Genomic DNA, 23,731 nt, shown 5'->3' on the forward strand with positions numbered 1-23,731 from the left:
GTCAATGAAAAATAAGAATTAAAAAAAGAGAGATCCCACACTTCAATACTGCTATGTATCACCTTGAGAACGTGAACAGAATGACAATCAGCTGGGATGGTTTAATGAGAGGATGAGTTCCACCATGCCAAAGAAAGGAATGTGGGTTCACTTTACTATTTAAAAAAAATAGTGCAATATTTCCCCCCTTTCCTTTTGGCTTAATTACCTTCACTCTCTCTCCTCTTCATTCCACCCATTAGTCACCCCCCCACCACCAAAGTAATCCAGCTGAAACTAGTAGGTTTCTTTCCACATTTTCCTCTCTATTCATTTAATCCGACATGGGAAATGCACCTATTCACATGTACATAAATTCATGTATAGAAACTCACATACAAAAAGTCATAAAGAAAAGGGAAATAAGCCATTTTCTTAAAAAAAGCAATAGTTTTACTTAGTTTTCTGCGTCTCCTTTCTTTCACAAAATACTTCTTGGAAATCTTTCTAATTTACTGGTGTACATCCATCCTCTTTTCTAAGGAAGTGGTTATTCAATCTCCCTTGGTGTGGATGGACTGTAATTTATTCAGCCATTCCCCTGTGAACTGTGTTCACTTTGTTTCCAGTTGTTTGGCACTAAGAACAATGCTGCAATTACTACGACGTAAGGAACGCCAAGGGTGGAATGGGAAGTAGGCACGCTGTGAATTCCTCTGAGGAAGCTTGCAGGAAGCTTCTCTCTCTGTGGTCCTCTTCAGACAGCAAGGAACATTCAGGTCTTTCAGCTCCTGCTCAGCCTTTTAGAGGTCAGGGAGAACTGACACATTTTGGTGGGACCTCTATCAAACCCTCCTTGAGAAACCCACAGATTTCAATGCTAAAATGTCCCCAAGGTTTACAGCACTCCAGTGTTTCCTCCCAGCATTTTCCAGCCCATGTAGGAAAACTAGCTGCTCTGGTTTTCTCTACCAAGACCCCCATGAACTCGTAAGAGCTGATCCTAGCAGCAAGTGGAGGGAAGACAAGACACTCAGCTTTAATGTTACCAGAATCTGTTTCCAAGTTCATCTCGTAATTCAACGCACTGCTATGAAACCTACCTAGAATACTGATTTCAAGTGAAGCTGTCCTATTATGTATCTAAAGTAGGAATGTGATGACACAAAACCAGTTAGTTAACTTAAAATCAGAATAATGAACTGACTATACTTCAATTAAAAAATCAGAATAATGAGGGCGGTGGGTATAGCTTAGTGGTAGAGTGCACGCCTAGCATGCATGAAGCCCTGGGTTCAATCCTCAGTACCTCCGCTAAAAAAATAAATAAATAAATAAACTTGCTTACACCCCACCCCCCCAAAAAGCCCCCCCAAAAATCAGAATGAACTAAAAAATCTTAGTGGAAAACTACTCAGCCCCCTGTCCTCCCAACAGTGGTTACTTTGAGTGCAGGACTGTAAGAGAGAATGAGTATGAAACAGGCCACGTGTCAAAACATTTCTACTGAAAATGGCTTTATAAATGACAATGACAGAGCCAAAGAATTTCCTCCTGGTTTCTACTACTTTATGGTGGTTATGAGTTTTATGCCTCCTAGGATAAACATACTTAACATTAAAAAAATACCACTCTAATTATATATTTACTTTAAGAATTTTGTGATTTTTCAAATTACCTTTTTGGTTCAATGTACATTCTACTCACTCTTTTCAACGTTATGCATATTTTGTGGTTTTAAGCCTTTCAATCAGCATGTTACCATACAGAGTATTAATCACTTTAAGACAGTAATAACAGTTAGTAGTTACTCAATTTGGATAATCAACTCTGTTGAAATATGAATGATTAAATATAAATTTACCATATATATGTACCCTGTTTTAATACCACCATACATATAATGATTTCCTTAAAAATGTTCCATATTTAACTCATAATACTATACTATTAATATATGTTTTCCCGGCATGGGAAGGGACAGACTGGGAGTTCGAAATTTGTAGATACTGACAGGCATACGAAGAATAGATAAACAAGATTACACTGTATAGCACAGGGAAATATATATAAGATCTTGTGGTAGCTCACAGCGAAAAATAATGTGACAATGAATATATGTATGTTTATGTATAACTGAAAAATTGTGCTCTACACTGGAAATTGACACATTGTAAACTGACTATAACTCAATAAAAAAAAAAAGTTAAAAAAAATACATTTTCCCTGCACTCTGAGTGCTGACAGGCACCCTCAACCAAGGAGGGAGAGCATGACACAAAGTACTGTACAAACTTGGGTAGTGAACACACACACTGCCAACACACTTACCCAATGACTACTCCACTGCACCACCCCAGCTGAGGCAGTCTGCAATATCTGGTGTCCCCCTTTGGCCTATTTTGTGTTCTAGCAAGCAATCGTGACCTAAAACGTCTAGAAAAAGTGTACATGTGATAGTGTAGTAGAAATAACAAATCTGACTCCACATTAGACCTGTCTCTTGTTTTTACCCTGTGCCCTGTTTTCTAGGCTCAGTCTTGCCAGCTCTGCACCTTTTGCAAAACAATGTTGCCTTTAGCCTGAAATACAGAGGAGAGCCTATTTTCAAGGCTCTGACCTTTAAGGATATTAACACTTTTGCACTTACAGAAAGATAACAAGTTGCAGAATAGAAAATAACACTTGTTTTGTTGGAGGTTTTACAGGGGCACCATGACCTGGTGCACGTGGACACCTACAAGAACAAAGAATTCCTATACCAAGATGTTTGCACCAACCAACCACACCCCTCCCCTGTTTTTTAGTATAAAAGGAGCCTGAATTCTGACTTGAGGAGGATGGTTCTGCAAGACATTAGTCTGCCATCCTCCAGGTCTGCCAGCTTTCTGAATAAAGTTGCTATTCCTAGCCCCAACACCTCATCTCCCGATTTACTGGCCTGTCGTGTGGCGAGCAGACAGAGAATGAGTTTGGACTTAGTAACAATAGTAATGGGATCTGCTACAAATAAGTAAGAACAAGTGCTTTTTTTTTTTTATTTTTTTTTTTATGTTTTAAGATGAAAGAATGGGCCCTCGAGGAAACCGTCTTGGAAATAGGGTAGAGATCAACAGGAAATTAGATTGGTTGAAGTCTTTTAACATTATTATGAAAGGCATCACAAACAGTACTGCAGTTGGGACAAATGACTAACAATTGTTTGGCAGGTAGCATTTCATGACTAGGGGTATTAGGAAAAAAAACCACTGAAGATCAAGTGCCAGTGTAAGACATCAGAATCATTTCTCCACAGGTCCCTGCTGTAATTGTAACCACCCCATCTGGGATCAGTTACCAGCATGCCCTCCTCCTTCCCTCCTGAATTGCTCCCTCCTCATGGCACATGTCTCTATATCCATTCATTATAGAGGGAAAGAAAGAGAAGAGAGAAGGAAAATAAAACATAACCTTTTATTTTCTCAGGCACAGAAGTGATCTGGGATACCAATAATCAAGAGATTTTACTGATTTGCCTTTAGAATTATGTTTTAAATCTTTAGCTACCCTAGAAAATAGTTTGCAGCAATCACTTTGCAATTCAGAAGTACCAAGTTACTATTGAGTTGTGGAATTAGTTAATGGCTTATGTTCAATATATGTGAGGAACTCCTTAGTTAAATATCCTGTAGAACACGTGATTCCATTCCCTTTACAGTCTTTTCAGCTTAAAGACATGACCTTTAAAAAATTACATCCAAAACAGTTTATTGTAACAGAAATCAACAAAATCCAATTTAAAAACCAGTGTTATTCTGACCATCATTCTGACACACTGAGTGGCCTGTGTCTGAAAGAAAATTCCATCACTGAAGTTATCAACCTAGGTCAACATTGTTTCTGAGGTCCTCATTAAATCTCTCTTTTTTAAACCTCTCTTCTCCGCAAATGCTGACTGGTTTTGAACAGCATGGATTTACCATACATCTCAGGATTACCGACATCATCAACCTGGCACGTATCTAGTAACTTTAAGCTTCTAAATAAAGTCTCACACATATTGACATATGTAACCAATAGCACCTTTCCTATGAATAGTTCAAATCAGTATTGCACATTAACAAACCCAGGAATGCTGGGGTATGCTTGTAGCCCCACCACTTAGTAACAGCAACAGTAGGTAAGACTAGATACTGAATAGCTTCTCAAAGAGGGAAAGGTTTTATAGTCAAGATGCTTGACCCATCAGGGTAAAGTCATCTTAGAAAGGTTTGTAGTTGGTTACAAAGTGCATAAAAAGAGAGTATGGCTAGCTCTGAACAAAACCGCAAAATCATTTCTGAATATAAACTCAAAATACACATTCTAATGACAGAAATTTGGTTTCTATTATTTTCACAAACCAAAGAGAACATATTTCAAGTTATTTCACAAATGAGATGGTCAAATGAAAATGGGCATGAAAGCATTTGTAAATTATTATGTCTGTTTTTAAAAAGAGGTGCTGCTGTTCGAAAATAATTTACATGACAAAACTCGGCAAAGAGTAAATAAAATCATTAATAATAAGTCGGAAAACATGGAAAACTAAGAAAAAGGCCCAAAGAATTTAAAAAAACGGAACATATCTTTCATCAGATTTGGATATTAGGTATATTGTATGCTTTTAAAAATATGCATATAAAGCAATTTTAATACTGCACTTAACTGGTTTGAGAAATCCAAAACATTTTCTTTTATAAATATATACTCTGACTGAAGGCAATAATTGGGCAACATAAGAGGATCCTGTAGAAATTTGTTGCTGCCAGGAATCTGGGATGCAGGGTTAAACATGGAGTGAATAAGGCATGGCGATGCTTTGCACAATTTACAGACAGCACATCTGAAAACTCAGCAATCAAATGCAGCTATCCAACAGCATGACTATAAAGGATTGTAGTCTGCTTGGAGGCTGGAAATGATTTAAAACCGAAAAAAGGAAAATTGCAGTTTTAGTATCTTAGAAATAGTAAATCCATACTATTTTTAGTAAAAATGGATGATTTTATTATAGAAAATTATGTTGGCAGAATACAGAAAAATTACCTTTTTTTTTTTTTTTACTTATTTAAGTACCAAGCAAAATGCACCTGGAAGAACTCATTACGAACTACCAAAAGGTATTCATTTGGTGAAATTATTTAAGTTACAAAATGCTAAGTAAATAAAATGCACTTCAAAATCCATGTAGTGTAACACAATTATATGAAAGCAGTGATCTTTAATTACTGAGTTCTTTAACAAAAACTAACCAACAAACAAGAAGCACAAGAGAAATACCATCAAGTAAGACAGAAAAAAGTAAGTCAGATGTATTGTTCACTGAGATAATTAAACTAAAATAACTTTAAAAATAACTAAACAAAGAATTAGGATTCAAAAAAGAGTAAGAAGATTCTAATACTATATATTTTTTCTACCAATAAAAGAAGGAAGGATTTGTAGGCCAATAAAGTGCTGTGGATCCAGGTGCCTAGCAGATCATTTGCACTGAGGTCTTAGCACGGACGTATAAATGAACTTCACTGTGACTCAAAGGTGAAAACGCTTATTATGCATTATGAAGGAAAGGAAAACAATTATACCTGCGATAGGCAAAAAATTAATTAAAATGATCAAATGCATCTTTACTATACTTCCAAATAATTCTTTTGCACTTTAGTAAATCAAGGCAAGGATTTCACCCTAATGAAAAGGCAAAAAGGGAGGTCTCTGATAAGGTGGCATTTTCATAGCTAAAAAAGAGATACCTATCAGAAAATTTGCATTCATATCTATAATCTCCACTGTGAAAAACTAATCATTAAGTTGACAATTAAACTACTTAAAAAATATAAGGTGATAAATGAATAACATGTCATATGAATCATATGCCAAATTATTACATGCTATCCACGTAAGTGCTATGAATAAATACACTCAATTCATGCTACAGGAGAAAGAATAGAGAGACTTAAAATTCACATTTCAGAATTCCTGAGTCTTAGCAGAGAAAAACAAGTACCAAAAAAAAAACAAACAAAATAAACCTAAAGTAAAACAAACAATACAAATCTGGGCATTAAGTTAACATTATATTTATAGTTTTAAAGCTGAAGACTATGGGGACAAATACATATGTACTCAATGGAATTATAAACATGATTTTAAAGCTTGGTTTTTTTAAAAAGGCATTTTGATCAAACAAGGCCACCCGAGAGACACCTTCAATGACAGCAAACCCACCACTTTAGAGGATAACATCTTTATTTCAAAGCCTAATCGCGAATGTAAAAAGGAAAAGAAGTTTATTTTAATAAAACATTTAAATAAGACTGCAGGACAGCCCTTTGATGAAAGACCTAAGAAGGGTAAAGCCAATGTAATGACATTAGAACACAAGTTCTAATCTGAGCCACCACCCATTGAGTAATTTCCCTTTTGCTTTGCGTATTACACAGTGAAACTAAAAAAGGTATCTTAAGAGCACTTGAGTCCCACAATGTAGGATTTAAGCTTGTGTGTATGGGTATAAATGGCCCTGCAACAGTATGATCCTTGCAAAAATACATTCAAACAAAAGTTCATGTCTATTTTCTAACTAGTAAGGAGAAGGGAAGCAAAGTGGTCCCACCTAAAACAATTAAAAGAAAACAACCCCAAACCCCCAAAAAATCTGTTTATCCTTTCTGGAAAGACTACTGAAGCAAAGAACATCCAGTAACATTACACACTTAAAATTGCATACTTTTACTCATCTTTATATGTAGGAAAGATGCATAAAACTATTTATGGACTTTATAAATAAAGACACTATGCAGAAAAATATTTGGATTATTTCTCTGTTCATAAGTACCCAGAAAGAGAACAAAGAGTAAAATAAAACTAAAGTGCAGACCTACAGGCCATTATGGGCACAGTAAACGATAAAGAGGTGCAGTCAAAACTGCATTTACACTTACATATCCAGAAAATGGTTCTTCCTTTAAAAAAATTTGCAATTTAAAAACTAGTCAGTTTTGCTTTTTGTGCCTTAATACAATTAGAACTTGCGTCTGCCCACTAGTGAGGAGACCGCTCGACCCTGGACAGCACATGAGGCCCCTGACAATCATACGTTTCGCTAGAATCATACAACATTGAGTCCACCTCCAGAAAACGTCAGGGTCCTCTTGCTGTAGAATGAAGAGCCGCTGATATTTGGTTGATTGCCTTTAACCAGAGAAGTTTTCAGTTCCATTTCGCAAGCAACGATAGCTGCATTCAATTCCACTTGAGCCCGATGAACTACATAAAACATGAGGCCTATACTTATAATAATCTGTGAATAAAAATAAAACATTACAGTTAACAATTATTTTACATAGAAAAAAGGGAGAAATAAATCCAATGAGTATTTGGTTTAGGAATGTTCCAACAGGATGCATCTCAGATACAATTAGGTAAAAATGTTTAAATAGTTTACCGGCAGTTAGTCATTTACTCTTTCCTTGGCTGCTGGGTGAGAACCACGATCTACAGGGTAACCATTCTATAGTATTAGGTTGATCCAAGGCAGGCATACGTCCCTTTTAGTCCGTATAAATGATGCTTGTCTGACACAAGTCAAGCCTGCCTCTTTGTATCAAAAAGCTTCCTTCCAGGAGTAAAAACGAATTCTACAACAGAGGTTGAGAGCCGGCTAAACTTTCTCAATGTAACTAGTGCAGTAGCCTGTCTGTGCAGAGCTATGACCACGGACCTCTAAGCCCACTTACAGAGAAGCACTACTATTTGCAAATGACCTGCCTGCTGCAGCCTGAATTAAAACCATTAAGAAACATTTTTAAAAAATGAAATGCCAATAAGCTTCAAAAGAAATTACCGAGAAACCATGAACATGAAATTGTCTATACTTAGGGAAAAAGGAAAACATGACAATGAGTGAACAACAACAAAAAAATGCCAGTCAAAGGGATAACTAGAAAAAGCATCAAACTGAAACGAGGTTCTGGTCTTAGTTTAGCCACTCACTAGTGACCTGATTTCAGGTGAGCCCCTTTAAACCACGTGGGCTTCTCCCACTGTCCAAAAGTTGTGTCCCTCTGGGCTTGAACACTCTACATACAATTCAGCAGAATGTCTGTGCATCTTCTAAATGGTATTTACTCCAAATTCATTTGTAAAGCGATTCTTTAGAGTTTGGAGCAAATATTCTCAATAGGTGTTGTTTAATGTCCCAACAAGCTTCCAAAGGCTGCTCTAAGCATAGTGATTCTAAAATATAATAGTTTCAATTAGCCCTACCTATAATTTTAACAGTTTTATGGGAAAAGTATTCTACATACAATTGTCAGGGCTGTGGGGAAGGACAGCTTACTGGGGGTGGGGAAGGAGAAGCAGAAGGGGGAACCTGGAGTTTGCACAAGGGGCACCACTGAGCGCGTACCCATTACTCGGTACAATTCTAAGCAAATTAGGTATTTTAATGGTAGGTTTTTAAATCTTGTTTGTTCCCTAACATGTTAGCTCTCTTAAAAACACAAGGTATACTTATCGAATACCCTATGTTTGATACTATGTGGATGGTGAGACCATAAAAAGACATAGAGAAAATGTTAGATAAGTAACTGGGGGAGGATGTGGATGAGATGTTAAGTTCTCTGCTTAGGACATGATGAATCTGAGGTACCTATCAGCTATCCAAAGCAATTCAGTGCATGGGTCTAAAGGTGTGGAAAACAGGCTAAGCTGAAGAGGCGAATACGGGAGCCATTACGGTAAGTATCATTGCAGCCACCTTTACCAAGAAGGAAAGTTTTCACAGTGAAAACAGAAAGGTCAGGGTAGAATCCAGAGGAAGACCAATTTAGGGGTGAAGAGAGGAGGAGGTGCTAATAAAAGAGCCAGGCAAAGATGGGAAAAGATGAAGATATGGTTATCAAAGGAGCTAGGAAAAGAAAGTGTTTTAAAAAGGCATTGCCAAGAGTCTTAGGTTGCTACGATGAGAACTGGAAAGTGTATCTGGTTTAGAGAAGGTTAGTGATGAAAGCTTGAGGGAAGGATTTGGCAAGGCCACAGAAAATAAGTTTAGAACCTGTGAAAAGTTTTTCAGGTCCCTAACAAGGGTGAACTGGCTACATCTTTACATGGGGTTCTCCCCAGATGCTTTCTGCATCCTAGGGCCTGGCCTAGGGTACCGACTCTTCCCAACAGCCTAGTGAAGTGTTAAAAAAAATCCCACAACAAGAAAAAAAAAAACTTTTAAAAAAGTTTCCCTGTTAAAGCAAAAGAATCAAACACAAGCAGAAGGTCAAGCTTTATACACAAAGGCACACACTGAAAGGGATTTCTTCCACCATTAGTGGAAGAGCAGGCTGAGTGTACAAGCAGGACACAAGGGGGTCAGTAAATTTCTTAGTCGGAAATTGAGGGGTTTCCCATTTACAGGCCTTTGATTCTTCTGTTAAGCAGGAGAGGTCATCTATTGAGAATGAACAGGGAAGTAGAGGGAGGAGGAGAAAACTGTGAAGAGAGTGAAGCTAAGTTTGAAACAGTCATTAAGTAAAAATGGGGAAACGAGAAGACAAAGGAACAGACAGAATACAGGGCAGTGCTGAGAAACCAGCTGAAGGTTAGGAAAATGAAATATCATCAGTCTGCTTGGTTGCATGACTTCCCTAAAAGGGCAGATGCAAAGCAGATCAAAACTTGGATTTATCCAGGATTGGGGTTTTGGCTGATGAGTACACACAAAAAAATACAGGGCGTGGAACAGATTAGCTGAATTGACAAACCATGGAATCTACATGAATACAAGAAACAGTTCGGCTTTCCTCTGAACATCTATTTGGTATTGTTTTAATTTTACAGACACTGCAGATCACTTTAGGTGGCTGTAACAGGTGGCAAATTTGTGGCTCATTTCTAGCAAATATGAGGAACCTCATGATACATTACTAATTTTAACCTATATTTCACCCTTTTTTCTATGCTAATTTTCCCCATCAAATGACTTTTTTTATTCTCCTGTGTATCTTTTGTAAGCTAAATTAAATCCTCCCTCAATCAAATTAAACTATAAGTAACATCAATGTATCATATTAAAGCATAAATATGCCTTCATCCTTTTGTTGTGGTGGTGGTGGTTTTTGTAAATGTCTGGGCTAAAAGATATTTTGCCTTTCCTCCCTTGTATTCTAAGCTTTAATTTGCCAACTCAAGCAAAAGGGTCAGAAATCGCTAGAAAAAAGATCCTCCTATATTTTAAGAAGCATCACTGACAAATGCATGAGCTATTTCATTTTATTACAACTCCACTGATTACAGTTGAGTAATTTACTAATATTCATAGAAATATAAAGTATCAAGTAGTGTAAATCTTCTGAAAGCTACTAAAAATGAGGACTTCTAATTACAATGTTAAGAAAAAAAGATGTTTCAAAGACTTACTGATATAGAAAACACACTTATGGTTATTAGTAGGGAAAGAAGGGTGAGGAGGCATAAATTGGGAGTTTGGGATTTGCAGATACTAAATACTACATATAAAACAAATAACAAGGTCCTACTATACACAGCACAGGGAACTATATTCAATACCTTGTAATAACCTACAATGAAAAAGAGTATGAAAAGGAATATATATATAACCAAATCACTAAGCTGTACAACAGAAACTAACACATTGTAAATCAACTATACTTCAATTTAAAAAAAAAGATGTTTCAAATTGTTTTCAGTAAACTAGAAAAACATAAAATATGCTTAAAATACGCTTAAATATACTACAAAAAATCAGTCTGAGAATGTAGTGTACATCAGGTATTTATATAGTAGTTATATTCTGTACATCAGAATCTTATAGTATAGGATGATTATAAATGTAAATTATTAACATAAATACTATATAATGCATAGAAAGTTTAATATGTGATTAGCATGCCACATTAATAAAAATAAACAAACTAACAAAAACTCTAAATCTAGATTTAGGTTATCTTAAAAAAATATAATACTGAAGAAAAAACAGTGAAGAAAAATTAAAAATGATTTCCTGAAAAAATATTACATTTTTATTAAATCAAGCCCTTTTATTGAGAAGCTTTATTTATAGTTTAATGTGAATAGTCCTGGGCTCACTTTGTTTTATGAACTTGTACTGCATAAGCACAAAGAAAATTAACTCTCGTTTTATTTATCTTAGAATTTTTAATACAAAATAGTACCTCAAAAACTTGAGAATGCCACCACTAACAGTAAATTTGCAATATGATACCATACATTCAATAACAGTGTAAGTTAAAACTTACAGTTCAAGGGGCCAGGAAGTCAAGGCAGCCGTCTCATTAGTACCACCTGCCTGCAGACCGCAGTCTACTGGCTATGCGCATGGGCTCCAGGACCAGCTGCCCGTGTTCAACTCCCGCTCCTGCCCCTTGCAGCTCTGCTGTCAGGCAAATTGCTGTCCAGTGATATGCTGGTTAACTAGCTCTTAGGGATCAGAGAGGGGAGGCCTGCTGTAGAGCACTTGCCATATTTCATACTGTAAATACCCCGTCATGACCAATTTCAAGCTACCAATGTGACATTACTGAAAGCAGAGTTGGAAAGAGATGAGCACAATTCGCTCAAGAAAGTAGAGGCAGTCAATGAGCTTAAACACATTGCCTATAAAACATCCAGTACCTGTTAGTGCTCATCATCGTCTTACTAAATCAACGAAAATTACGGTGATTTTATATCTTAGTAAGTCTCAGGAATAAGATGTATCACAAGCAAACGAATTTTAACTCTTCCTGTGTGTAATTTAAGGCACTGAATAAATCTGCCTACCTGGCAAGATTTTCCTCTTTTATCAACCTCTTACATGGAATTGTATGAACCCCAAACTGTACTACAATTTACAGAGGAATAATACTCTATTACACGAATACTATTTGGACTTATAATGGAATACTTTTACACTTTTTATAAAGCATTACTTTCTAAAAAAATTTTTTGTTCACATCAAACTGTATTAGAAAGAAATTTACACTGCCAGTATAATAACCTAAAAAATACCAATAGAAGAGAGTTCGATACTTTCAAAGTTGAAGGGAAATTAAGATAAAAACCTAACCCCACCAAATCTCATTAAAATTATCTTAGAAACACAGAATTAACAACACTTCATACAAACTCAGAATATCTGGTTTAGTGATGACTTTGAAAATAATCACTGCAAAAACAACCCTATTTTTGTCATTCCCATTTTTGTGTTTAAGAGAATTTTCAGTAAGTGTCAATTCAGTTCTATATATTTCCACATATCCACTCAATTAAAAATGTAAATTTTGCCAAATATGAAGTAGTATTGAAAAAACAAGAAAAGATGTAAAAAGGAAAAAATCTTAAATTATTTTCAATGAAATTTGCTAGATTTAAATCAGTAATGTCACACAAAAAGGAAACAAAAAAGACAATCCTTGGTCTTAAACTCACCTGTAAACAAAAAACAAAATATCCACTAACACTCTGTTCTGCAATGACATCTTCCATGGTCCGCAGGGTGGTACCCAAATAAGAATTCAGGAGCTGGGTGGGAAGCAGCCCAATCGAAGATGCCATCAGATAGTTCGGTAAGGAGAGATCAGTAACCTGGAAGAGCAGAATAAATGGAATTGATTCATTACCACATGTACAATTTCAATTTCATAAAGAATGGTGTGTACAAGTCTTGCTAGTGGTCTTCCCTTGGGAGCAGAGGGAGCAGAACTGCTTTTCAAAGTGTTCTGGTTTTTAATAATAAAGGGAATATATATAGAATGCAGAAGATTTAGAATAAAAGGTTAAAGAAAAAAATTCTATTATTCTGCCACTGAAAGATAACATTTTTGGCTATTCTTTTTTTCCTTACATGTAAATAAAATGTGCACATGAATCACTTTGTAAAAACCGTTTTGTAAGCCTTCCTCGTGTCATTTAATATTCTTCATAAGCATACATAACTGGCAGTGTGATCGCTGGGCTTTGAAGCCAGGTAACTCTAGAACGACATTTCTGTGCCGAGTCTCTGAGTATCAGCCTTTTCATTTGTAAAATGAGGATAATAACCATTACCTTACATGGTTGTTGTTAGGATCAGAAATATTTGTAAATATCTTAGCAAATGCCTAGCATATGACTGACACTCAGAAAGGTAGACATTACTATTATTATACAATTACACAATCACTCTGAGGATACAGAGAACACTCCAACCATTCTTCTGTTGTAGAACATTTAAATTGCTTCCTTAATTGTTTCTTTGCACGTGATTATGCACTTTTTTTGCTATTATAAAATTTTTAAAAACCTATGCTTAAAAACCTCGGTATATCAACCTGTGTGGGAAAGAGTATCTAAAATACTCCCAATAAGCCCATCTCCTGGTATCCATGCCCTCCTGTGATCCTCTCCCCAGGGTGTGGGCTGAACTAGGGCTTTCTCTAGTAAATACGACCAGGGCCTAAGGGATGAGATGTTACTTCTAAGATAAGATTACAAAAACATGACTTCCATCTCTTCTTCAAGAAGGTAAGTTACCACGTTGTAAGCAGCTCTATGGAGAGGTCCATACAGCAAGGACCTGATGTCTTCAGCCAACAGCTGGCAAAGACCTGAGACCTGCCAAGAGCCACCTGAGCGAGCCTGGAAGCCGAGTCCCCCATAGTGGAGCCGTTAAGACAGCTGCAGCTCTGGTCAGCACCTTGATTGTAATGTTGCAAGGGAACCTTAACTAGAGGTTCCTGGCTATGCTGCAAGGAATTCCTGACCCACAGAAACCATGCGATAATAAATGCTTATTAAGCCACTTTGTTTTGGAGTGATTTGTTACACAGCGAGAAATGACTAATATGGAACTCCATTATTTTAGGATAGATCATCAGGAATGGAATTATGAGATCAAAGAGTAAAAACTCTTTTCTGAAAAAGTTCACATACTTACAGTAAGTAATGTATAAGTTGTATGGTTTCATTATACTCTTACCAACTTTAAGTTTTAAATTTCAAACTTTCTTAGTTTGATAGGGGTAAAAATGATGTTTCATCATTATTTAATCTGTACTATTTAAATTTATATTTACATTAGCTTTAAGTATACACATTTTTCTATTTGCATTTTTATGGTTTTATTTGTTCACATTTGCTCATTTTTTACTGAAATGTTAAGTGTTTTCTTATTTATTCATAACATTTATTCTCTGTATAGTAAGAGCAACTTTGTCTATTATATGGACACATATAAAGTGGCAAAAATTTCCTTTAAGGTGTCCCTTATCTTTTAATTTTATGTTTTGACATATAAATGTTTCTAAATTTATATATAATCAAATATTATCAACCATTTCCTCTGATTTTCCATTACTTTTAGCTTTAGAAAGTCTTTTCAGATCCCACTGTTAACTCTACCTATATTTCTTTTATTGTATTTTTCTTTTTAATATTAACCACTTGCTCCTTCTGTAATTTATTACGATTAACGGTGAAGATATAGCCTTATCCTTCCCTTTCCCCAGTAACCAATTTTCCTAGAATCACTTGTTGAAAATCAGTAACTTCTCCAGCAACTTGTGATATTTATTTTATTATAAATGAAGTTATTGTGTATAAAGGGGCAGACTTGGGGCTCTAATACTATCCACTGATACCTTGTACTGAAACCAAATTGTTGCAAAGGCTATCAATCTTAACCTCGTATCTAGCGCAATTAGAGAAAGAAGAACAAACAAAACCCAAAATTAGTAGAAAGATAACATAAAGATCAGAAGAGAAATAAATGAAATAGGGGCTAAAAAAAAACCAAAACAGAAAAGATTAATGAAACTAAAAGCTGGTTCTTTGAAAAGATAAAGAAAATTGATAAACTTTCAGCCAGACTCATCAAGAAAAAAAGGGAGAGGGCCCAAATCAATAAAATCAGTGATGAAAAAGAAGTTACAATTAACTCCAAAGAAATACAAAGGATCAAAAGAGGCTACTATGAGCAACTACACAAATACAATGGACAACCTAGAAGAAACGGGTAATTTCTTAGAAAGGCACAATCTCCCAAGACTGAGCCAGGAAGGAACAGAAAATATAAACAGACCAATTACCAGCACTGAAATTGAATCAGAAATTAGAAAACTCTCAACAAACAAAAGTCCAGGACCACAGAGCTTCACAGGTGAATTCTACCAAACATTCAGAGGAGACTTAACACCTTTCCTTCTGAAACTATTCCAAAAATTGCAGAGGAAGGAACACTTCCAAACTCATTTTAAGAGGCCACCATCACCCTGATACCAAAACCAGACAAAGATATCATAAAAAAAAATTACAGGCCAATATCATTGATGAACACAGATGCAAACATCCTCAAAAAATACCAGCACGTTGACTCCAACAATACATTAAAAGAATCATATGCCATGCTCAAGTGAGATTTATCCCAGGGTTGCAGGGATTTTTCAGAATCTGCAAATCTATCAATGTGATACACCACATTAACAAATTAAAGAATAAAAACCATATGATCATCTCAATAGATGCAGAAAAAGCTTTTGATAAAATTCAACATCCATTTATGATAACAACTCTCCAGAAAGTGGGCACAGAGGGAACATAACTCAATATAATAAAAGCCATATATGACAAACCCACAGCTAGCATCATACTCAACGGTGAAAAGCTAAAGGCATTCCTCTAAGTTCAGCAACAGGACAAGGATGCTCATCTCACCACTTTTATTCAACATAGCTTTGAAGTCCTAGTCACAATAACCAAAGCAGAAAAGGAAATAAAAAGCATCCAAATCTGAAAAGAAGTAAAACTGTCACTGTATGCAGAGGACCTGATACATACATAGAAAATCCTAAGGATGCTACCAAACAACTACTAGAGCTCATCAAAGAATTCAGTAAAGTTGCAGGATGCAGAATTAACACACAGAAATTTGTTGCATTTCTATACTCTAACAATGAAAGATCAGAAAGAGAAGTTAAGAAAACAATCCCATTTACCATTGCACCAAAAAGAATAAAATACCCAGGAGTAAACCTACCTAAGGAGGCAAAAGACCTGTGCTCTGAAAACTGCAGGACGCTGATGAAAGTAACTGAAGACAACACAAAGATGGAAAGACATCTCAGGCTCTTGGATTGGAAGAATCAATACTGTTAAAATGACCACACTACCCAAGGCAGTCTACAGATTCAGTACAGTCCCTATCAAATTGCCAAGGGTATTTTTCACAGAACTATAACAATAATTTTAAAAATTTGTGTAGAACCACAAAAGACCCCAAGTAGCCAAAACAATCTTGAGAAAGAAGAATGGAGCTTGGAGAAATCACACTCTTTGACTTCAGACTGTATTGCAAAGCTACAGTAATCAAAACAGTATGGTACTGTCACAGAAACAGAAACATAGATCAATGGAACAGGACAGAAAGTCCAGAAATAAATCTATGGCACTTATAATCAATTAATCTATGACAAAGGAGGAAAGAATATACAATGGAGAAAAGACAGTCTCTTTGATAAATGGTGCTGGGAAAACTGGACAGCTACCTGTAAAAGACTGAAATCAGAACATTCTCTAACACCATACACAAAGGTAAACTTAAAATGAATTAAAGACCTAAAGGTAAGACTAGATACTATAAAACTCCTAGAGGAAAACACAGGCAGAACACTCTTTGATATAAATCGCAGCAATATTCTTTCAGATCCATCTCCTAGAGTAATGGAAATGAAAACAAAAATAAACACATGGGACTAATTAAACTTAAAAGCTTTTGTACAACAAAAGAAACCATAAACAAAACAAGAAGACAACCTATGGACTGGTAGAAAATATTTACAAATGATGAGACTGACAAGGGATTAATTCCAAAATATACAAACAACTCATATAGCTTAATATAAAAACACATACAGACAAAAAAGAAAACCAAAAAAACAACCCAACAAAAAACGGGCAGAAGACTTAAATAGACATTTCTCCAAAGAAGGCATACAGATAGCCAACAGTCACATCAAAAGATGCTCAACATCATTAATTATTAAAGAAATGCAAATCAGAAGTACAATTCTCACACCCGTCAGAATGGCCATCATCAAAAAAGTCCACAAACCATAAATGCTGGAGAGGGTGTGGAGAAAAGGGAACCTTCCTACACTTTTGGTGAGAATGTAAATTGGTGCAGCCACTATGGAGAACAGCATGGAGGTTCCTTAAAAAAACTAAACACAGAGTTACCATGTGATCCAGCAATCCCACTCCTGGTATCTATCTGGAGAAAACTAATTCGAAAAGATACATGCACCCTGATGTTCACAGCAGCACTACAGGAGCCGAGACACGGACACAACCTCAATGTCCATCAATGGATGAATGGTAAAGTAGATATGGCATATATATATATATATATATATATATATATATATATATATATATACACACACACACACCCCAGGATATTACTCAGCCATAAAAAATAATGAAATATTGAAAGTTACAGCCACATGGATGGACCTAGAGATTATCATATTAAGTGAAGTAAGTCAGACAGAGAAAGACAAATATCTACCACTTATATGTGGAATCTAAAAAAAAAATGATACAAATAAACTTACTTACAAAACAGAAACAGACTCACAGACATAAAAAACAAACTTACAGTTACCAAAAGGGAAAGCAGCGTGAGGGGATGGATAAACCAGGAGGAAAAAAAAAAAGACTACCAGTTAAATATCTGATAAGGAATTTCCCATCCTTCAAATCCCTATTATGACTCTCCTTTCTAAAATTACCATAACTATTTTTACTTATTCACTTTTGCAGATACATTAGGATCACTCTGCTATTCAAAAAACTTAGTAAATATTATACTGGGATTAAGGAAAATTTATAAATTAATCTGGATAGAGCTGAAATCTCTGTAATATTCAGTATTCTTATCCAGAAATATTTTTATAATTACTTAAAAATTTTCCACATTTTTTACTAAAGTTTGGTGGTTTTGTTTACATGTATAACACATTTCTTATTAGTTATTTTAAGCATTCTATGTTACAGTTGTTGCTACTGCTATTAATTTTGAGAATAATTTTTCCATATCCCCATCTGGGCATTACTGATATATAAGAAAGTTAGTGGCCACTTTATTAAATTTTATTTTCACTAATTTTAAGATCTGGCATTTTAATCAAGTGAGCCTACAGGAATTTCTGCCTACAGTATTCCAGGCTATTAGCTCAGGGTTGTTCTCCTACTCCAGACTCCTAGAAGTCTCAGCCAAGGATGTCAGTGTCATCTGCTCCTTAGTTCCTATGATCAAAAAAACTCAGATGAGAGTTTCAGGGATGGTGACTGCTACCCGATCGCTATCCTCCCATGTTTCTCAGACTCCAGTAGCACCATGGAAGTACACACATTCTTATTCCCAGAGGTACTGGGATTTAGCTGGAGATATAATTCACTTGTCTGGGTCCGCAGAGGTTAATGTAGGACATTACCATCTAGATAGATCGACCAAGAAAACAAAGACATGACCAACTGAAAAAAAGAAAAGAAAGAGAAAGAAAAACCCCTTAATTCTGAAAAGCAAGAGCTGACTCTTCTCTGAACACACATTTGTGAAGCTGACAACAAGAGAATCTCTATCTTGAGATGGATCTCTCCATTCTCACTGCACCTGAGGCCTGCTGCCCCTCAGGCAAGCACAAAGCACAGCTCTCTCTGCTACCTTGCCTCCAGCTCCTCTGCCTGCTCAGTTTAAAGCCGTTTACACCATGGCTTTACTGGCTTTAATTTAATGCACAAAGAAATTTTAGCACTTTTTCAAAGAATATCTTGACACAACTCGAATGAAGACTATAAGGGGTTCTGTGTATGGAAGAACTCAAATTTCATTCATAGCTCTGTGAATCTGTATTAGTTTTGGCAAAGTGTACACTCCTGTACTGATGCATTGCTTGGTTTATACAATAGCGGTGCTGTTTATTGACAGTTACTATGAAGGTAAATTCCAATTAAGATATACATTTGAAAATGTTACACGGGAAAAAAATCCTGAGTCCCTGTAATAATTTTTACCGAATTAGCAAAAAAAGATCAAATGACTACAGTTTGATCCTTCAATTTAATTATAATTGATAAATTATGTATTTTATTATATATATCCTCAAAATACTATCAATATTTCAGAAACAGCTGAATAGGAGGGAGAAAGCGTTAACAAGTGGGAACTAGTTTTCACTTTCAGAAACACGAAATTTAAAAAACTGGTTTAAAGAAAAACATTAACTGCCCATTCCCTTCCTCCCCAAAATCCATTTGTCTGTGTTCCCAATCTCAGTTGCCCTCACTAGCCACTTCAGAAGGCCTTCTAAATAGCTAAGAAGTCCGCCGCCAACGGCACCTGTGCCAGGACACTGTCTGCAGCTGACACCTAGACCCATCCCCACTCACAAGCTATGCTAAATTTTGCAGAAATCTTTTTTTAAAAATTGCAAATCTAATCGTGCTTGAACTCTTTCCTACTGCCTTCAGAAGGAAGCTCAGTTTCTCAGCACGGAGTTACTTCATGGCCTGGCCTCAGACTGCCTTATGCTTCATGGACACTATGTTCCAGCCATCAGAATTCTCTTGTCTTAGGATGTTCCCTGTTCTTTTCCTTCTGGGCGCTGTTCCTGCTGGCAGGGACATTCATACCCTTCCTCCCACTCCTTTTATTTGGGCAAAGTTCCAAACTGCCTTTCACTCAAATCATCAATTTCTCTAGGAAACTCTCCCCAAACTCTCAAGTCTGCATTAAGAGCTCCTTTCAAGTTCTCTGACAGGACCAACACTATTACCTGCCTATCCCCTTCACACCAGAGAGTAATCCAATATTTTATCATCTGTTCGCCCTTCACCCCTTCTTCAAACTACAAATTTGAACAGGAAGGGATCCATCTGCCTAGTTCTTCACTGTGTCACTACCTTTAGTATGACGCCTACTATATATTAGGTGCTAAATATACATTAACTGGATGTCGACTGCATCAACATTATAATTGTCTTGTTCACAAATGTGAGACTTAACAATAGTTGCCAGTTTATAAACAGGCTAGCATGCAAAGTCCATTTGTGACTGGCTCTTCAGAAACTGAAAATACTGCCCCCCATTTCCTCAGAAATAATGTTATAAATGGAAATTGATTATCAGCAAAATAGATGCCTTGATGTATCCAGAATGCTTTCTCCACTAGACTACAAGCACTGTAAAGGATCGAGGATGGACTTTGTTTTATTTATTGCCATTGCATCTCTAGCATCTAGAACTGAAGTGGGCACAGAGGAGGTATCTACCAGGTACTTGTTGAGTTGAGTATTGAATAAATACTAAAAGCATTTCCATTAACCTCTGAGGTCAACCTAAAGTCAAGGCTAAGACCCTCTGTTTAGGCAGCAACTCTGAAAGTATGGAGAAGAGTTTTGCTACTACAAAAAAAAAAAGGAAAAAAGAAAAAAAAAACCAACAAAGCAGGTGCTCTGAGAGACCCCACTCTAACAGCTGTAGAGGGTGTCAGTGTACAGGCTTCTACTGACAGAGACAGTTAGGCAAATAAATCTGTTCACAATGCAGAAGCCATCTTTGTATATACAGACTTTTTCATTAGTTCGATATCCCTAAATTAGGTATCAATTAAATTAGGCATTAATTAATTTGGCTTTTAATGGTTCCTAAACATTTTAGGGGTCACTGATCCATTTGAGAATCTGATTAAAACACTGAATCTTCTCCCTAGGAAAAAAAAATATATATGTCACTGCACAGAATGCCTAGAACATAAGTTAAAAAGATCTTCTTTATACAGTTGATTACTTTTACTCATTCAACAAAAATTTATCAAATGCCATCTATATATAAGGCCCTTCTATACATAAGCAGGGATGAAGATACAAAGACAGAAAGCCACAGTTGATGCTGTGGTCATTTTAAGTCATTTCGTAGTATACCTAATGACCAAAATGTTCATTCCATTCAGTAAAAGTCACAAAAATTGTAACATTCACTCACAATGTTATATAAGGAAAACACATGCATTAATAAATGCAAAGACTAGAAAAATAAACACTAAAACGTTAATGATTGAAAAGTATAGTAAATACAAAGGAGAAAACAAAGTTTTTACAATAAACACATTTCACAGACAGAAAAAGCAAATGCTGTTAAAGTAAGTTTTATAAGACTCTGCTTCTAAAGAAATTTTTTTTATCTAGGAAGGGGTAATAAGACACACTGTTATTTGTTACCATGACACAACAGACCAAAGATACAGATTTCTGAATTCCAAACCCATATATGACACAAAAACCACAGAAGCTGGTGAGATAACTGAAGAGACACAAAGAGAAGAACACAGTTCTGGGGAGGCAATGGCCAGCTGCGCTCAGTGGTACTGTGAGGTTGAAGGATGTGGACTGAGGTGGCAGGCCATTTATCCACTTGGTCACTGTATCTAAACCTTCAGACTTAAGACTTCAAGCTCCTTCAAAACACAGACTGCGTCTCTGTCTTTTGATTTCATCTGAACTGCTCAACTGGCAACAGATCAATATACTTTAAAAATAAAGAGTACAACGACAAGTATCATGACTCATCAAATATGAATGAATGGTTATATCTATAACAGAATAAAAATTTAAGATGAGAAAACAGTTTTATAAAACATACTATTACCAAACTGTTAAAATAAAAGGTATTAACTTGTTATTTTGAACATTTACCTTTTTAAGAGCAAACTCTAAGACTGTAACCTTCCTCATTTTACAAATACGAAAATTGGAGGCCAGATTATTAAATGACTTCACCAAAGTCACAAAGGAGCTGAGACAGAACTAAAGGTCTCCAAAGAGTCTATGAGGCTAAGATTTTACCACTTTTCTGGTCTTACAATCACTAGCCAGTAAAAAACTTTCATCTAATTGTAATAAATTTCAGTTTTATTGTGAACTAAGTTACTAAAGGTAATTTCTCTTTTTCTTGATTACTCAATGCAAACTCTAGGAAAATACATTACAGTTATATTTGTCTTTAATGTTTTTTTGTTGTCATTATTTTAGTCAGTGTACCATTTTCACAGCTCCCTGCCCCTTCCAAAACAAACAAATTTTTTGTTGCTGCTTCTAACCTACTGTGGGCTCATAAAAATAGTCAAAGTAACTAATAGTTTGATAACATACATTCTTTAAAGTGGTTCTACTGAGAACTGAGCCAGGATGATGGGTCAAGCCTTGCACTTTTAAATTTACCCATTTTAATTTTGTCCGCATTTTACCCACATTACGCATATATTGTTTTTTTTAAAGAGGATTTTGTTAAATACAAAAGTAAATAAGATATACATGAGAGCTTTAGCACTCCCTCCAACATATGCAGGGGTTCAGGCTTGATGGTTATTTTATTACAGTGACTGCAGTAGCTCTAATGCAAACCTTTTCTGCAAAGTGCCAGGTAGGAAATATTTTCGGTTTTGCAGGGTATAGGCTCCTGTCACAACTACTCAACTCTGCTGTTTTAGCTTAAAATGAGCCACAAATTGTACATACATGAAGGAGCTTGGCTGTATTCCAATAATATTATTTGCAGATGCTCAAATTTGAATTTCATGTAATTCTCACGTGCAGAAAATATTATCCTTCTGATTTTTTCCCTATCATTTAAAAATTTAAAAACTACTTTTAGCTTATGTGCCATGCATGCAAAATCACGCAGTGGACCCATGGTCACAGTCTGCTGTCCCCTGCTCTAAAGTCCTGGGATGATGTCTAATTCAACTGTGCAGAACGCTGACCGGTGAATGAAGCTGGTCAGTGCATGGGAGGTCCTCCGTAACATCTGATATGTGATGCACTACAGGGCAGGTCCTCTGCGACTAGAACCAGGAGGTCTCTGAGAAACCCAGCTCTTCTTGGACCAACAACAAAATCTTAGGTACGTTCATGACTCTGCTATTTACTAGCTGTATACTTTCACCTCTCTGCGTCAACTGCCTTAGTTAAGATGAGTTAAGATGTATATATGAGCATTAAATAAGAAATATATACATGTTAGAAGACAGAACCTGGCACTTAGTAAGTGCAATATAAATAATGGGTACATTACCAATCAAAAAACAACCTTCTAAGTTTCAATGTCCTCATTTTGGAATGCAGAGGAGGGAGAAAAAGAAACAGTAATAAGCAAGCTATACACTGTATCACAGCTCTGCAGGAGATATTAGTAAACACATCTTACAACAGAAGGTATGGCTCAAAAGAGTAGCTCAGGATGTCACAGTTAATGTCAGAACCACGCCTGACTTAAGCGTGTGATATCTGTCTTCTATATAACTCTGCCTCTTAGTCACTGATACCTCCTCAAAGGACTGCTGTGATGATGAAGGGATATCGTGTATGGAAATCTGCTCTACAAACTGTAATGTGGTATACAACATATGAATAAGTGGCTCTCCCATGCTATGTTTTAAGTTTCCATTTGAGGTTTCAAAGATTTAAGCGTGATGGAAACAAACTTTCCAACATGGAATTGTTTAAGAGAAGTTTTTCTATGACTAAAGTGAAAAGAGAGAATGATTTCTAGCATCTCCTGTAAAACAACAAAATTTTGGAAGTTGCAAGCACTCATATGAATACTGTTACCCATACCAACCAATTATCTTATAATATTTTCTGGATTAAAGTTGTTATTTCACAGGAGGTATCTTTAAATTGCAGA

General features: G+C 36.0%; 1 protein-coding gene across 6 annotated transcripts in view; it reads right to left on the reverse strand.

Moving 5' to 3' along the window:
- The window catches only part of TMEM64 (transmembrane protein 64), a 69,272-nt gene that overhangs the window by 39,742 nt on the left and 5,799 nt on the right, over window positions 1-23,731 (reverse strand). For 5 of the 6 annotated variants that reach the window (XR_012064103.1, XR_012064102.1, XM_072949438.1 and 2 more), the window contains 2 exons: window positions 12,442-12,597; window positions 7,129-7,300 (listed from right to left, as the gene is read on the reverse strand). Coding sequence is in view for 4 of the 6 variants with exons in the window: in XM_072949438.1 (XP_072805539.1) it covers window positions 7,129-7,300; window positions 12,442-12,597 (328 nt within the window). In the remaining 2 variants the exon portion in view is untranslated. Of the gene's footprint in view, window positions 1-3,418; window positions 7,301-12,441; window positions 12,598-23,731 lie in introns of those variants that run through there. The other variant, XM_031691128.2, reaches the window with a different exon arrangement.

Source organism: Vicugna pacos, chromosome 25, assembly GCF_048564905.1.
Source record: "Vicugna pacos chromosome 25, VicPac4, whole genome shotgun sequence".
Classification (NCBI taxonomy): domain Eukaryota; kingdom Metazoa; phylum Chordata; class Mammalia; order Artiodactyla; family Camelidae; genus Vicugna; species Vicugna pacos.